This window comes from Leucopleurus acutus (genome assembly GCF_964270905.1).
Source record: "Leucopleurus acutus genome assembly, chromosome: 9".
In the NCBI taxonomy this organism is placed as follows: Eukaryota; Metazoa; Chordata; class Mammalia; order Artiodactyla; family Delphinidae; genus Leucopleurus; species Leucopleurus acutus.
Window position 1 is genome coordinate 71,665,372 of NC_139144.1, and position 17,596 is coordinate 71,682,967.

At 36.4% G+C, this 17,596-nt stretch overlaps 1 protein-coding gene across 2 annotated transcripts in view; it reads right to left on the bottom strand.

Annotated features, from left to right (window-relative positions):
- The window catches only part of DOCK4 (dedicator of cytokinesis 4), a 481,996-nt gene that overhangs the window by 53,384 nt on the left and 411,016 nt on the right, over window positions 1-17,596 (bottom strand). For both annotated transcript variants that reach the window (XM_082846152.1, XM_082846151.1), the window contains exons 29-33: window positions 16,099-16,199; window positions 15,293-15,351; window positions 7,388-7,536; window positions 5,610-5,695; window positions 465-560 (exon numbers count right to left, since the gene is read on the bottom strand). In XM_082846152.1, the coding sequence (XP_082702278.1) occupies window positions 465-560; window positions 5,610-5,695; window positions 7,388-7,536; window positions 15,293-15,351; window positions 16,099-16,199 (491 nt within the window). The remainder of the gene's footprint in view (window positions 1-464; window positions 561-5,609; window positions 5,696-7,387; window positions 7,537-15,292; window positions 15,352-16,098; window positions 16,200-17,596) is intronic.

A 17,596-nucleotide genomic window follows, 5' to 3' on the forward strand; every position in this document is an offset into this window, starting at 1 on the left:
GTTTAGATCATTTCCAAATCAAAAAATGACTCTGAAAGCTAACGGTGTGAGTTTCATCCCCCCTCTCCTTTTCTAAGAAAGCAGCATGGTTGTACAATTGTTGGTTTCACTGTCGTCACCCTAAGATGAATGGATCTACTGGTTCTAATGGGTGAGTCTAAACACCAAGAAAAAAGATTTCTTTAATAACAGGACTGTCTCAATTCACTGAGACTTTAAAAGCACTGTCAAAACCCGTACAACAAAACATAAAAAAGGAAAAGCAAAGAAAAAACTGAACCAGCTAGTTAGAGGTCTGTTATTTTACTGCTCAAGCTTCCACGGTCTGATTATCAATTCTTTGAGTGATTAACCCAAGGGCAATGTCGACTGTATTCTAACTCTCAGACTTTCTAAGGGGAGCGCGGCATATCTGGAAAACCGGGAGGGCGGGGGGGGGGGGGGGGTGGGTGGGCTCGGCTTACCTGTAATCTAACAACCTCTCCATTAGACGAGTTACAGTGGCGATTAATGAAACACCACTCTCCCTCCATGTTTCCCGCTCAATTTTCTTTAGTAGACTGGAAAAGAAAGAACCCAGGGCATTTTCAACATTTATTTTTATCAGTCACCATGACAACCATTTTACTTTCATCAATACCTTAAATGCCTTAGCAACCACTGCAACATCTCACAAGTAGCACAATTTGCAAACAATGTCTTACCTAGGATAGGGACCAAATAGTGGAATTCTAATCCAGGAAGCATTGACAAAGCAAATTGATTTTCATTATCCAAGTCATCAAATACGAACACATGCATATAAATCATATTTTCAAAATATGCAAGCACCTCACAGCTCAAAGACATTGTTTCCTAGCTTCTCTCTTCCACTAACAGAGGCTTGCACCTCACCACACCAAAACACACTGCGAAAAGCGAAAACAGGAGTGCCTCTAAGTTTACTTTTAAGTAAGATCTTGCTTTATTCACATAAAAATGTCTTCCTACCTCTCAGTGGAATGCATCTTCATCCAAGCAATTTTACTGCAATGCAACTGCTACAGGAAAATCCTTGTACAGACGGTATGACGTTTTGCGTTTTTTCCTTTCACTTAACATTTGCCCACTCAATACATATTGTACTATCTGTGCACTCACTCAACAGTTTCATTCATTTTGTCATTAATCACAGAGGATTTTCTATGCGGTTGTTACAGCAGATTGATGACAAGTACCGAACCACATCTCTCCTCCTACATTTTCCCTAATCTTAAGCACCTTGGAGCAGAGGCACTGCTATGTAAACACAAAACAATAACAATCATAATAATTAGGCTCTGTTTTACTTTGACTCCCACCTCTCGGCAAATTAACCATATACTTGGCAAAAACCTTTACGACTGAACTTTCCCCAAAAGAAAAAAGTTAAGAACATAGGCATGACAATATGAGGATACTTTGCCCTCCTAAATTTAATGATCATTATTTCTAAAATGTTGTTCCCCTTTCATCTTGGTTTCAGGAATAACATAGAGAGAAACCATTTCGTACAAGTACCATCTCAGCCTATCCTATACTGTGCTTCGTAGAAAAAAAGCTATTTTGTCAAAGCTGTTTTTTTGCTCTGTGGCTACGTTCTCTCTCAATCTTCCTTCCCACTCCCCACTGCTTCTTGCTATTACCATTCCAGTGCCCAGCCCTCTGTCTTATCTCCTCATCTGGTGTCTATGCATCCCTGATCATTTGTTTTTCTGGTTTATTCTGAACTGTTTCCTAGATTAAGGAGGGGAAGATGGGAAGAAATAGCACATGAAGGGATGGAACTCGCCCTGACTAATCCCCCAGGGAAAGGTCCCCCTAGTTTGTTCTAAACGTGTTTTCTTTTAAAAAGCCTCTGAGAAGCACCTGTTTCAAGCTTAAATGCCAAACCGGTATTGAACCAAGTACTCAAATGAAAATCTGCCTGCCAAAGCAATGCAGGATGATGGAGAAATCTTCCCAAGTGACAGCCCACACCTCATATACTTTAGAGGCTGAAAAACAAAGAACTCAAGTTAGGTAATAATTCTAAAAATATAGAGAGACTTCTTTTATAGGCATGAGTTTCATTAATTTGCACAGTCTCTGGCTGCAGGAAGAAATCTGAGCTACAGAATCCTCTTGTAAAAAGAGGCACAGCTCTGCACAGCCTGTTCCCTTGACTAACGCAAGACCCAAATATCAGGACCAAGCCTAGAACCCAGTTCATCTGCTTTCTCGGCCAGGCTAGTTCTTTCTGTGGGGAAGCTTGCCCTCCCAGTTTACCTGATACACATTGATAAGGAGAAGCTATCGGACAAGAAGAGAAGAGTCTCTCTAGATAACTTGGGTGACACTGATCTATAATTTGGTATATTTCTATTTGGTCTATAATCATGCTGATGTGCCCATGGTGAGTACACAGGGAACTCATCTAATCACAGTGAAAGGTGATTTCTTCTTTTCTTTTTTTGAGGCACTAAAATGATGAATGGTTGCTACATGAACTAATGCACTAGACTTTACATACATGTCAAAAGAGCATTAACTCTGCATCATTCTTTTCTAATGTTTTTAAACCATTTTTAACAACTGAAGTATAGCTGATTTACAATGTTGTATTAGTCTCAGGTGTACAGCAAAGTGATTCAGTTATATATATATATATACATATATATGTATATATATTCATTCTCAGATTATTTTTCATTATAGGTTATTACAAGACATTGAATATAGTTCCCTGTGCTATATAGTAGGTCCTTGTTTCTATTTCATATACAGAAGTATGTCTATTAGGATAAATTAGGATAAACTCCTAATTTATCTCCCCCCCCACTCCAAGGTGATTTCTTATTGCTAATTGATAGGCAATGGGACTCCATAACATTGAACAGCAGGATAAGCCACGGTCCTGCAGGATGACACGCTGCACAACAGGCTTTTACTCTGTGAAGGAATATGAAGGGTGTAGAATCTGACCCTCAGTCTACCTCTCTCTGTATCCTAACAGGATGGTGTGGAGGCCAACACTTATATGAAACACCTGTGTCTGTGCACACTCTTCTTAATCCAAAGAGAAGAGTTAGATACCTAAGTATGTGCTACATAGCTAATCCTCTGTCTGCAAACTATAATTAAATGTGTGATCACATTTAAACAAAGATCTATGAAATGATTTGGAGTCTTACTGAATTATTTAGAGCAACACACAACAGAGCACAGTAAAGGACTGAGGTGGAGGTTACCTCTTCCAGAAAGCCCCTTTAGAACCCCCAAGGCTACTGGTACCCCACTGTGTGCTCCTACAGCACAGTCACTGCTGCATCTTCAGCCTTAGAAGAGCACCTAGCACAGGGAGATGCTCAATAAATGAAGCTGAATGAGTGAATGAAGTGGATCCAGGGAAGCAGAATTTCATTCTGATACCTTATTCTGAACATCACATGGACGGCAATGATCCACAATTTCAGCATTATCAAAAACAATCAATCCTGACCCCTATTTATTTCAAAAAGATGTAGCGTGGGTAAATGCAGATAACGTGAGGGTCAGCGAAAGATGAGTTCTTAGGAAGGAAGTTACTATATAAATTTACAGTCTCGTTCTAAGGAGGCTACTTTGGCAAGTACATACTACATTTTCAGGAAGCAGTGAGCTCCTTTCAGCTTCTGAACAAATTTTAAGAAGTTTTAGACATGAAATACAGAGAACAAATGAGAATCTGTACCATAGTGGCATGTGTTCCTAATTCATAATGTGTGCAGTGACTCACTGTGATTATACTAATTCATTGTGATTTCTATTGCCAGAAAAGCACTTTATTGTTTCCTGAAATACAGTTGGATTTTCACTTTCTTTTCTGAGCCCAGGTAGTAATGAAAGAAAAGTATTTATAGTAGTATTTCTAGTAATATGTTAAAAATCAACAAAAGAATAAAAATCTCCATGGAATGAATCAGGCACCTTAAAATAGTCCTAATTATAGAGGCTTAATATTGTAATTATTGGTTTGATTTTAACGTCAAGGTACATCTTCTATTTCAAAGCCATATTTACACACAAGCAATCCAAACTGCATGCTATCAGGCCTTTATTAAAGTTGATAAGAGGCACTATGGAGTTATGTGAGTGTTTATTAATCTTGTGAATTTATCATAAATAATTAATCACAAATCTCAAGAGATTCATTTTACTGAGTGCTTTCTCATTTTAGTTCTTTGTTCAAACCAAGGACTAGTAACTGAACTGAGAGTGGTTTTCAAAAGCAATTTATTATATTGGATGAGGTTTTAATCAGAATTCTTGCTAAACTCCAGCTGTCACGAAAGACAGATGCTTTGTACACTAGAATGAACGAGGGCTTGGTGAATAATTATTAAAAGTTCCAGTTTAATTACAGTATCAGAGGAAAATGGCGTTGTTCAGGACTCAGTACAAAGAATGTATTTTATCATCCACCACTACCACAAGAAATCTGTGTACCCCTTCTTGGCTTTTCCTTTCAATATAATTTTCTTAAAAGCTTCAAGAATGATTTTGAATCGGGCAAGTTGAAATCTATCAGTCACTAGTAATACTTTTCAAACCTATATATTAATGTATCCACTGCCCTAAATTTATGATCGTAAAACGAATTACAGAATTTTGTATTTGGCTATCAGTCCTAAAGCATTAATATTTAGTTTTAGGTGATACTTGGATGTAAATATAAGTAAAAGCGTATTTTGTGATAGAAAAATGTATTGCTAAATTGTTTTTGCACTTATGAAAGAACTGCAAGCATTTCCCAAGCACAAAGAACTGGTTCTTCCTTCAAAAAGAAACACTTCAAAAGTACAAAAGGTTTGAAAATGACTAAGATCCATAGAAAGCTGTAGAGGAAACAAGTGCTAGAATTAAAATCCTAAAGCACTAGAACCTTCTTATGTATCCTCTCTGGCCATTTCACACAGTGGATGAATACTTGGTATAAGCACTTCATCTTATGATAGTGATCACATTCTTTCCTTAGTAAGATAACCTCAAAGTCTCCTTACAATATTATTTCTCTATCCTCCATACAAATCCTAATCACAGAATTTACTAAAAACGACTTGCTTCTGTGATATTCTAATAAGAAACATTTAGGAAGAAATTAATAATGCTGAATGAGCAATAAGTATCGATGAATTAAATCAATTGTTGAAGAACAGATGCAAACTAGGTTAATTTTCCCAACAGCAAATCAACCAAGGATATCTCGTTTCGGAAAGCACTGTGCACAAATACAACAATCACACCACTATTGTGTCTTTTCCTCTCTCACTCTTGACCCTATTTAAAATCATTATCTTGCAGCCCCAGTTTAAAAATTACTAGGCATGAAAAGAGTGGAATTTGTTATATAACACTTGCAACCTGACCTAATCAGAGATTAATACAAGGAGATATGTCTAATCATCAACATAACAAGATCCATTCGCCAGTTAAGCAATTATCCTTTATTTCACACTCCACAAAGACAAAGCACTCCTGTGAGACCCAAGCTGTCTTTGTAGCTCTCAGCTGCTTAGCACTGACACCAAATCCCCGGAACAGAATCCACTTGAGATAAACATGTTACTCACATACTGTTGAAGAGCTCACGGTATGTTTCATCACCTTTGCCTTCTGACATCAGGCTGTCCAGTTTGTCAATGAGCTTGGCTTCCACCTGAAACAGACCCAAATGTTACTCTCTTTCCTCCCTTTCACAAGTAGGATTTTCTAGGCATATTGAAACATATTTATTTCTGCACAGGAAAAAGCCATAGTAAATTTTGTGAAAGCGACATTATCAGCTGTGGTTAACAGGAGACACCCCCTTGGAATTCTAGGGGGCCAATTCAGATGCAGGCACGTACTTCAAACTCCCGGTAGGGTAGCATGTGCTGTCGCCAAAGACTTCTATTTGTTGATTCAAACACAAATGCCTGCAGCCCAGCTTAAATGTTTGAATTCTTTATTTAGGAGCTGTAAAAACTGGCAAGTCTCATTTTTTTTTTTTAATCATGATATATATAAGAACATCAGCAAACTACCATATCCACAAACATTCATTTAAATCTTTGATGTGTTTTGTATCTATTTTCTTTCTCAAAACAGCTCGAGGTCGCGCTAAATCTTTGCTAAAGTTGAGAATTTGTCCTAACCATGTACAGATGGTAGATCCATAGACATATTCTAAGTCAGCAATAGGCAGCATGAGAGAGAAAGGACATATTTCCTGAAAACTGTAGTCAAAACATTTATATTTTCAAGAACATAAATCCTTTAGGACTTCAGTATCAGGAAGGCAGAAATAAATATCCCTCATCTGTCGGAGGCAACAGAGGAGACAGAAAATGAAGACTCTCTGCCTGGCCAGAGAGAGTTAAACAACTAGGGGTAGGGAGGGATATTTGACTTTGGCAAGGGACTAAACACAATTATTCCCTTTGAATCAAATTTCAATACGGGGATAAAGAGAAAAGGGAAGAAAAGTGGGTCTTCCCCAATACAATTTTTCAATAGCCTTTCATTCAGGTATTAGCTTTCTTGAAAATAAATGTAGAGATTGATACAGATGAAATGCCATGCTCTTGGCAACAGGAGGGTCCTCTGTATGCATTCAGCTTGCTTGTACAGTTGACAATCATTTCTAAGACTTGAGAAGGCCTGCATCTGGAGAAGCAAGAAAGATCCTTCACGCAGGAGAGTGCACATAGGTGAGTGCAATGACTGTGTGAAGAGATAGTAGGTCTGCTGTCTCCAATAGGAGTGACTTGGCATGGCAAAAGCAGTTGATTTCTGCTATGAGAACTGGTTTTGGAATAAGAACGTCTGTCTTTCCAAAACTGGAGCAGAGCTATTAGATTCTATGTCAAAGAGAAATGTTAAGCTCATCTCCTCAGAATTTCCTTTACAACAATTGCTACTGCTTTTCCCTTTAAATTAATTCTCAACGCTTCAAGCAAAGAGCAATAAAACATACTGTGCATCAAATGTTCAAAGCTAAGCCATTCACCAAATACAATGGGCAGACAACTGAGAGGTCAATGATTTTAAGAATCATTAACCTTCTGATTCCTCCGTGTTGTGTCCAGCTGGGAGCAAATAAAGTCTCTGCCAGTTCTTAAACACAGACCTAGGAAATCACAGGATTTTTTAGCTGAAAGGGAACGAGATGTTTTTTTAGGGCTTCTCGGAGACCCAGTGAAACACACTACCAGAGAGGTGTCCGAGGCTACGCAGCTTGGGAGTAGGCAGCCCAGGCTGAAATCTGGTTCGGTGCTCATCCCGCAACTCAGAGTTGAATGCAGCGGCTCAGAGATGCTCAAAGAGAACTGAAACTCTTCCAGCTGCTCCGAGGAGCACATCCGCCTACCTGTTTAAAATTGCCACTTCGCCTCTGCTCCCAGTCCATCATATCGTGAAAAATAGGAATCATGACATTCCGGAGATCTGGCTGGGGTATCAAGGTCACTTCCAGGAAGGGGCCAATCAGGGCAGGGATGAAATGAAGCTTGTGTTCTCCTAAATTGAATACAATATTTATGTTTCAGTATATTTAGTTTGAATAAGATTTCAGAAAATTAGTATTATACAGTTTGTTTAAAACTGTCGTCACAAGAATACATTCAATTACAGTTGTCTCCTCAAGCAAGAAAATATTCCCCTAAACAGATATATAAACAGTAAATTTCCATATGTTAATATTTCTTCATTATTTTTAATTAAAAAACTAGGGATTTACCCTTTTCACAGTTTAAAAAAAGCCATAAGATACAATTAAACATTACATAAATCATTGGGAATTGGTTATGTATACTATTGTACATTCACACATTAAAATTCTTATGCAATCATTAAAAATGAGGTTGAAGAATAACACAAGTTAAGTTTTTCAATATAATTAACTGAAAAAGCAAGGTACTATACAGTATGCACAGGTACATCTTTCATTTAAAATGAAAATATATATACGAGTCTAGAAGATTATATCCCCTAATACTAACCACAGTGGTTATCTCTGGGTGATGATATTACTGGTGATTTTTATATATGAAAAAAGCTGGTTCCTATCTGTATTATATAATTTTCTTGCTTTTTAATATAATAAACATATAGCCTAAATAAACATTTAAATGTTGGTGCAAACAAAAAATAAACAATTTTCTGAAAAGACTACAATGTGATAATAGTGAGCTCAAAATGGTGTTTAGCAAGTGCTCCAAGGTATGGTATCGATAATTCAGAGGAAAGGAAGGTGGAGGGTGGGCTGGACGTAGATGATTTTGTCTAGCATATGAGTGTTGAGCTCAGTCCATTATCCTAGTCATCCATGTTAAATCTCAGAGTTTCTATTTTTTTTTTTTTGCGGTACACGGGCCTCTCACTGTTGTGGCCTCTCCTGTTGCGGAGCACAGGCTCCGGACGCGCAGGCTCAGCGGCCATGGCTCACGGGCTTAGCCGCTCCGCGGCATGTGGGATCTTCCTGGGCCGGGGCACGAACCCGTGTCCCCTGCATTGGCAGGCGGACTCTCAACCACTGTGCCACTAGGGAAGCCCCGGATCTTTGTTTTTAATCTTTCCTGAGTCTGGCATCCCTTGACCTCTCTAACAAAGAACATCATTAGCATGCACTTATTTTATTTACCACTATTTCACTGAGTATTGTTGAATCTCCTTTTAAAAACTGTTTTCCATTTATAGACATTTTACAATGTGATTTTCTTCTTCTAAAAATTTTTTACTATGAAAAATCTCAAATGTACACAAAATTACAAAGATTAGTAAAATAAATCCCCATATAACCATCATCTAGCTTCAATAACTATCAAAATTTTTTTGCTAATCTTGTTTCACCTATCAACCCAACTATTTTTTTCCCTGAGAAATTTTAAACCAAGTCAGAGACATCATTACTTTCTACTTGTACAAACATCAGTAAGCATCTTTAACAGGTAGGTCATTTTATAAATATAAAATCACAGTGCCTTTATCACTCCTTCAAAAAAGGCTAACAGTAATTCCTCAAATTAATCTAAAACCAGCCTATATTAAAATTTTCCTGATTGTCTTAAAACATGTCATTTACAGTTGGCTTGTTTCAATCATAATGCGAACAAAATTCATATGCTCTATTTTGTAGCCTGATTTTCTAGGACAGTAGAGAAGCCATACCCACATTTAAATCATTGTACAGGAATGTATGAGGCTAGCCTTCTTTACTGAAAACAGTTTGGGAACAAAGAATCTGTGCAACCCGTACAAGCCTTCCACCATAGAAAATTTTACTCTTATCCAATCCGCAAAGCAAAATCTTGAGCTATGTATAGCAATGGTAAAATAAACTTCATTTAGATTATTTCTTTTTAAATCACAGATTTAGTATACTTTTCCCATCTCTAATTGTCAGCCACATGGTCTTGTTTGAAGTATTTAGGGCACCTGCTACTTGGGCTGTTGTATATTTATTCACACAGAGCAGCCTGTTAGGGAAGTATTGATTTTTCTACAGCAGTTACAAGACACTGTGTTTGCAAATGTGGAAGAGAAGCCCACTTTATATTTAGTAAGAATGTTAGTTCAACTAAAAATAGAAAGAAAAAACTTAACCTTGCAGCATGATGAATGGCAAAGGTGGGACACAGCAGTAAAGAATAACCTCTTTCTTTGTAGACTATCCTTGCAAGTATAGGTACAAACATATAAATTTGGGGGAGAAAATTCATGCCTTCCCCCCTCTCGTTTTTTATTGAGGTAACAGTGGTTTATAACAGTATATGAATTTTGGGCGTACAACATTATATTTTGACTTCTGTATATGCTACAGCAAGCTCACCACCAGAAGTTTAGTTTGCATTCATCACCATACAGTTGACTCCCTTTACCCATTTCACCCTCCCCCACCTCTCTTCCCCTCTGGTAACCATTAATCCATTCTCTGTATCTATGTGTTTGTTTTTGTTTGTTCATTTATTTACTTTTACTATTCTGCATTAATGAAATCATATGGTCTGACTTATTTCACTTAGCATAATACCCTCAAGGTTGTCACAAATGGCAAGATTTCACATTTCTTATGACTGAGTAGTATTCCATTGTATGTACACACAGCATCTTCTTGATCTATTCATCTGTTGATGGACACTTAGGTTGTTTCCATATCTTGGCTATTGTAAATAATGCTGTAATGAACATAGGGGTGCATATATCTTCTCAAATTAGTGTTTTTTTTTTTTTTTTTGGTATTCTTTGGATAAATACCCAGAAGTAGCATTACTAGGTTATATGGTAGATCTAATCTTAATTTTTTGAGCAATCTCCATACTATTTTCCATAGTGGCTGCACCAATTTACATTCCCACCAACAGTATAAGAGCATTCCCTTTCCTTCGCATCCTGTCCAGCACTGCCATTTCTTGTCTTTTTGATGACAGCCATTCTAATGGGCATAAGGTGATAGCTCATTGTGGTTTTGATAGGAACTTCCCTAATAATTAGTGATGCTGAACATCTTTTCATGTGCCTGTCGGCCATCTACGTATCTTCCTTGAAAAAGATGTCTATTCAGATCCTCTGCCCATTTTTAAATTGTTTTTTGTTGTTGTTGTTGGGTTGTATGAGTTATTTATATATTCGGATATTAACCCATTATTGGATGTATGACTTGCAAATATCTTCTCCCATTTGGTAGGCTGTCTTTTTGTTCTGTTGGTTGTTTCTTTTGCTGTGCAGATACTTTTTAGTTTTATGTAGTCCCATTTGTTTATTTTTGCTTTTGTTTCCCTTGCCTAAGTAGACATATCCAGGAAGATATTGCTAAGACTGATGTCAAAGAGTGTACTGTCTATGTTTTTTTCTCAGAATTCTATTGTTTCAGGTCTTACATTCAAGTCTTTAATCCATTTTTAGTTAATTTTTGTGTATGGTATAAGATGGTGGTCTAGTTTCATTCTTTTGCTGTCCAGTTTACCCAGCACCATTTATTAGAGACTGTAGTTTCTCCATTTATGTTCTTTGCTCTCTTATAGTAAATTAATTCTCCATATATGTGTGGGTTTATGTCTGGGTTCTCGGTCCTGTTCCATTGATCTGTGTTTCTGTTTTTATGCCAATACCTTGCTGTTTTGATTACTACAGCTTTCTAGTTTAATTTGAAATCAGGGAGTGTGCTACCTCCAGCTTTGTTCTTTTTCTTAGGATTATTTTGGCTATTCAGGGTCTTTTGTGGTTCTATACAAATTTTAGGATTGTTTGTTCTATTTCTGTGAAAAACGTCATTGGGATTTTGATAGAGATTGCATTGAATTTGTAGATTGCTTTAAGTAATATGGACATCTTAACAATGTTAATTCTTCCATGAGCATGGGATAATTTTCCATTTCTTTGTGCCACCTTCAATAATGTCTTACTGTTTTCAGTGTACACATCTTTCACCTCTGGTTAAATTTATTCCTAGGTATTTTAGCCTCTACTCCCCTCCCACTGCAACAGAATATTTTTTAGTCCTTCAACTAATAAATTGAAAATACTGAGGAATAACACACCTAAGAAAAGGTGTTCACTTATCACTATTTGTTTTACTCTTCAAAAATAAATCGTTTTATTAAAACCACAATGAGATACCACCTCACAGCCATTAGGGAGGCTACTGTAAAAAAACAAAACAAAACAACAAGACGAGAACAACAAAAAAAAACAGGACATAAGTGCTGGCAAGGACGTGGAGAAACTGGAACACTGTGCCCTGTTAGTAGGAATGGAAAATGGTACAGTTGTTATGGAAAACAGTATGGTGATTCCTCAAAACTTAAAAACAGAATTACCATATGAACCACTGCTCACAGGTAAATCTAGGAGCTATAATGATGAGATTTGAAAATCCTAAAGCTTTATGTTTTGTCTATACATTTCTGTATGCAAACTTGTATGTATAGTGCAATATTTGTATTATGTATCAATGATATATGAACTCTTGATATACATGTTGTATCAAAAAAAAGCTTTATGTTTAAAAGTAGACTAGTCCCTAAATTATATATGCCCCTTTTTTCCTTGTCCTCAGCAGAATGCAAAAACTAACTTCTTTCTAGCATATGGAAGAGTTTCCACACTTCTGAGGTAAACACCAATGACCAAAATCTGATTTTCATATATTGTCCAGTAAAATTTGTGTTTCTAAATTAGACCAACTGGAAAGTTTCAAGTAATTGTGTATTTAGTGACTCCGGGCATTTCCTCTACTCAATTTATTTTCAAAAACTTAGTGCTTTTTGTATCTACTAAAAACTATTGAGGATTTTAAATTATGAAATCATAACAGTTTACTTGCTTTACGAAAACATGGTGAATATGTCTTTATCAAGCTTTTTACTGCTCCACACAAACTGGACAAAAAGTTTAAAATGTCAGATTTAAAAACTAAGCTTTTAATAGGCATGGACCATTTTTTCTTATATTCCTCAAAATAACTTGCACATGGCCAGTGCTTTATGGATTATGTTAGATTGAATCTATTGGCCTGTTCCATTAAAAATGAAAATCTATAATTATCTGAATAAATTTTCCTTTAGCATTCAAAATACTCAATATGACATATTTATAGGTAAACCAAATTATAACTAATGTATTTTGATATTCTTACGTAACAAGCTGACTTAAGCTCTACAAAGGTGTCAAAATACCCTGAATACTTAATTTTTATTATCATATCATATTTATAAAAATATATGTTGGAAAAGAGGTTTTAACATTTCTAAACATTCTCCAATTCCAGTTGTTGTATAGTAGCAATGACCTTTAAAATTCACCTGATGTTTTGGAAGTCTCAGACCGCAACTCTAGGGAAATAATGCAGAAAGGAATGAAGTGAAGATGTACGCTCACCCTATCCTTGAACTATGTCATGCTGGGAATCTGTACTTGAGTATAATAAGTCTTTTCTAACACAGTGCTAGAGCTAGCCTTTAGGGCTGGAAAAACAAAGGAAGGGGAGAGCGTTGTCTAAAGCAGTGCCTTTTAATCTTTTAATCTTTAGCCAAGTGCATAAGAATCATCTGGAGAACTTGTAAAAACTCAGACTGCTCTGCCCGTCTCAGAGATTCTCAGAGATTCTATTCCAGTGGGTCTGGGGAGGAGTTAGAGAGTTTGCATTTCTTACAAGCTTCCAGGTGATGCTGTCTACTGAGTATCACTGTTCTAAGAGCACTGACCTCATAACGTGTTATGGGGACCATATGCTACAGAGATTTTTCACATTCTATAGATTTCTGATGAAAACTAAGACATAACATAAAACCCAGAGGGGTAGAAATATTTTTCTTAAAGACAAAATAGAGGAGAAGAGTTCATGAAGTACACAATGACTTCTTTAGTGAGACAAAAGGTGCCAGCTTTATTCAGCAAGCCATGGGTCATGGGCCTAAGGGAACAGGTATGACAGCTTGAAGAAAGATTTATGTGGAAATAACCATACACGGCAATGCTGAGATTTATCTAGAAGAGGTTAACCTGCCATGTTTTCTAACATTCTGTCAACTTAAACGTATCTGTCCTGGTCTTATCATTCTGTTTTTTGTTTTTTTTTGCGGTACGCGGGCCTTTCACTGTTGCGGCCTCTCCCGTTGTGGAGCACAGGCTCCGGACGTGCAGGCTCAGTGGCCATGGCTCACCAGCCCAGCCGCTCCGCGGCAGGTGGGATCTTCCCGGACCGGGGCACGAACCCGTGTCCCCTGCATTGGCAGGCGGACTCTCAACCACTGCACCACCAGGGAAGCCTGTCCTGGTCTTATCATTTGAGCTCCAACAAGAGCCTAAACCACAACAGCATTTCAATGCAGCATTCTTTGGAAAACACTTTGCTAAATTAATGCCAAATGCTATAGGGACATTCCAAGGGTCTTGATCTGTTTTTGAAAAACAAACACACAAAGAATCAATGAAATATGAAGACTGAGAGGAGTGTTCTTCAAGTAAGACAAACTGATTTTTTTTTTTTTTTTTTTTTTGTGGTACGCGGGCCTGTCACCGCTGTGACCTCTCCCGTTGAGGAGCACAGGCTCCGGACGCGCAGGCCCAGCGGCCATGGCTCACGGGCCCAGCTGCTCCGCGGCACGTGGGATCCTCCCGGACCGGGGCACGAACCCGCGTCCCCTCCATCGGCAGGCGGACTCCCAACTACTGCGCCACGAGGGAAGCCCTGATGTTATTTTTGAGCTGAATCTAAAGATACCTCCTAGGCTTCTTCTGGCTGGTTTTAGACAGTTGGAGGTTACTTTCAAAGATGCTAACTTGCTTTTTTTTCCCTGAAATTATCAGCAAGCATTGAACACTGGGCTCAGTTATATATAACAAGGCTTCCTCAAATTGCCTTGTATATATTGTACATTTGAGGGATATCCTGGTCAAAAATCACTCTGTAACATGAATTGAAGTCAAATGATAATGGTTCTATTTTCACTTACAGAAAACAAATCCTGCCATCTCCAAGTTGTGCTTGGATGAGCCCAAGAGGAAAGATATAATACTTTCAGGTCATTATATATTCAATTCAAATAGGTCCATCACTTTAATAAATCACAAGGAGGAACTACAATGCAGTAACAGCAAATGAATACTATAAACTTGCATAGTTAACATACCAAATTAAATACGTTATGACGTTCAATAAAGAAACCCTATGTCAATGAGATTTTAAAACAGTTTATCTTCTAAATATTGTTGTTTTCTACGCAACCAATTTGCTAGATAATATGCCCTATCTGCTGTGGCAGATTAACACAATTGGATCTAATTGTTTCTTAGCAACTGCAGATGCTTTAAAATCCTTTGGCTATACTCTTCATGATATAGGTCATTGGTTTTTAAGTTTCTAAGAGTACAGATGTTCAAGTCAATGTTTCATAAAGTTTATTCTAAATTTATTGTCATTCAGAGCCTCAATTCAGAGTTCTAGAAATTTTGAGCTGCTACAATTCCAAACTCTGAAAGGTTAGCTCATTGCTAGAATAGCATGTATTATTGGAACAATGTTAGATTATAAAATTTGTCATTCAGTAATGATGAAACACACAAAAGAAAGGTGATTTTTCAGACAGACACCAATTTACAGAATTAGTTGTAACCTTATTCAATGCCAAAGTGTCAATTACTCTCTATAGATTTCTCTATTGATTTAGACATTTGGTTTCAAATGCTGTCATTGGTAAATTGGCCTTCTTCATTTGTTCACTTAAAAGGACAGTGATAAGCTAAAAATCGAGGTGCTTCTTTTTTCATCACTCACCTAGGTTCTGCCACATGCTGAAAATTTCACAACCCATCGTTACCCGCATGTCACCATACCTGAAACAGAACAAAAATCAAACCTGTTAAAAAGATTCCAGAACAAGGAAGTTATCTGTGTCTCTTTAGGACACAATCTATCATTCTGAATTAAAAGGCAATATGTTTTTAATTGAAGATGTTTAATGCAGGTGACTTTTCATTGAGGTATAACTGATACAACATCATATTGGTTTTAGGTGTATAATGTAACAATTTGAATATCTGTATATATTGCAAAATGGTCACCACAATAAGTCCAGTTAATATGCATCACCATAACTAGTTACAAATTTTTTTTCTTTTGATGAAAACTTTCAAGATTCACTCTCCTAGCTACTTTCAAATATGCAATACAGTATTATTACCTATAGTCACCATGCTGTATCCATGCTGCACCCACCATGCTGTACCCACTATGCCCATGACTTATTCATTTTATAACTAGAACTTTGTCCAATGTACATGTCTTGATGCCTCTAATTCAAATCCTCATATAACTCCTTTAGTAAAACAGATTTGTCTCATAATTTTTCGCTTCTATGGTAATTTTGAATCCTGAAAGATTGAGGACAAAAATGTTTAAATAAGTTCAAAATAGTGAAATTTCCAGAAAGGACTGCTTGTTGTCCTCTTGGTCAATGCCTCTCCACTATGATTTCTAGTTATGGAGATCCGATTTATGAATCACTTGAACTAAAATACTCTTTAAAAGGCACCACATTTTATTTGCCTCATATTCTTACCCGATTATACACTGGTACTTACTTTTCTAACACCTTTTTCTTTTTGGAAGGTGTAAACATCTCTAACTGCAGACACAACTGGTTTATAAAAATGACTGCAAGGTAAAAGTAGGAATCCCAGATCTAAAACGAGAATGAGATATTTAAATACTATGGGGTTACAAAAATATTTACAGGTGAAGTGACATGATACCTTGGATTTGCTTCAAAAGTGGTAAGTGAATGGGGGATATAGTTGCAATAAGATTGGCCATGAGTTGGTAATAGTTGAAGCTGGGTATGGGTACACGAGGGATTCATCATACTATACTCTTTACTTTTATATATGTGTGAAATTTTCTATAACAAAGAAGTAAACTAACTAAATAAATACTATCTATTTTTGTATTGCTTCAATGTTGTATCCCAAGTTTCATGAGCTCTCTGGTACATGCTAAATGGCAGATGTTTTGTTTCTCTTATAACACGTCTGCGTGTCTCCAAGGAGGCTGAGGTATAAGTTGGATTACTTTACTCCTGTGTGATTTCATTTTTGGAACCCCTTTTCATGTAGAACTAAAAAAAAAGATACGTACACTCTTTTGGATAGGATAATTGCTTTAAATTCAGAGAGTATATAAAAATTCCCTACCAAGACAAAACTTCTACGTTCTCTTATACTAAAAACAGCATCAGAAAGAGATCAGAATAAAATTCCCAAAAATAAACCTAACCAAAAACATGGAGGACATCATGGAAGGAAACTACTTTTCTACTGACACCATGTAAAATTAAAGATAAATAGGAGAAATATTATAAAGAGTTAATATCTTTTATACATAAAGAGCTCTCACAAATAAAAAAGAATATAACACTCCAAGCAAAATAATGAACAAGAACATATTCTTTACAAAATATGAATTTTAGTCAATAATTATTCAATACTAATAACTAGTTAATAACTAATAACTAATGAATAATTAATAACATAACTAGTAAGAAATGTAAATTAAAGCAAAAAAATTGTTCCCTTTATCAAATTGCCCCCCTAAATTGTCTCTTCTAGTGTTGGCGTATATATAGGCAATCAAATATAATTGGTACAGTCTTTAACAATATTTTCACTTACAAATATTTATCCAAAGGAATAACTAGGAATATATGCCAACTTTTATTTGTAAGAATACACATAAAAAGAGTAATTTATAAGAACAGTAGAAACAACTTGAATATTACAAAGCACTGTGATTATGAAATTTTGATACTTTATTGTAAAGTATAAAGACATATTATGGAACCATTAAAATTTCACTGGTTTCTATTGTACTTTCTGTATTTCCTAGTTACCTGATAAGGACATTTTATTAAATGTTTAATATAAAAGAGGTTATTTTTAAAGGAATAAGAAACAAAGATGTAAAAAACATAAACCACCACTAAGAAGGGAAACCAGGATAGGCACTGCCCATTTTTATTTATCATTTTCCATTTTAAAAATGGTGTATCGAGAATTCTTAGAGACCCAGGCATATCACATTACA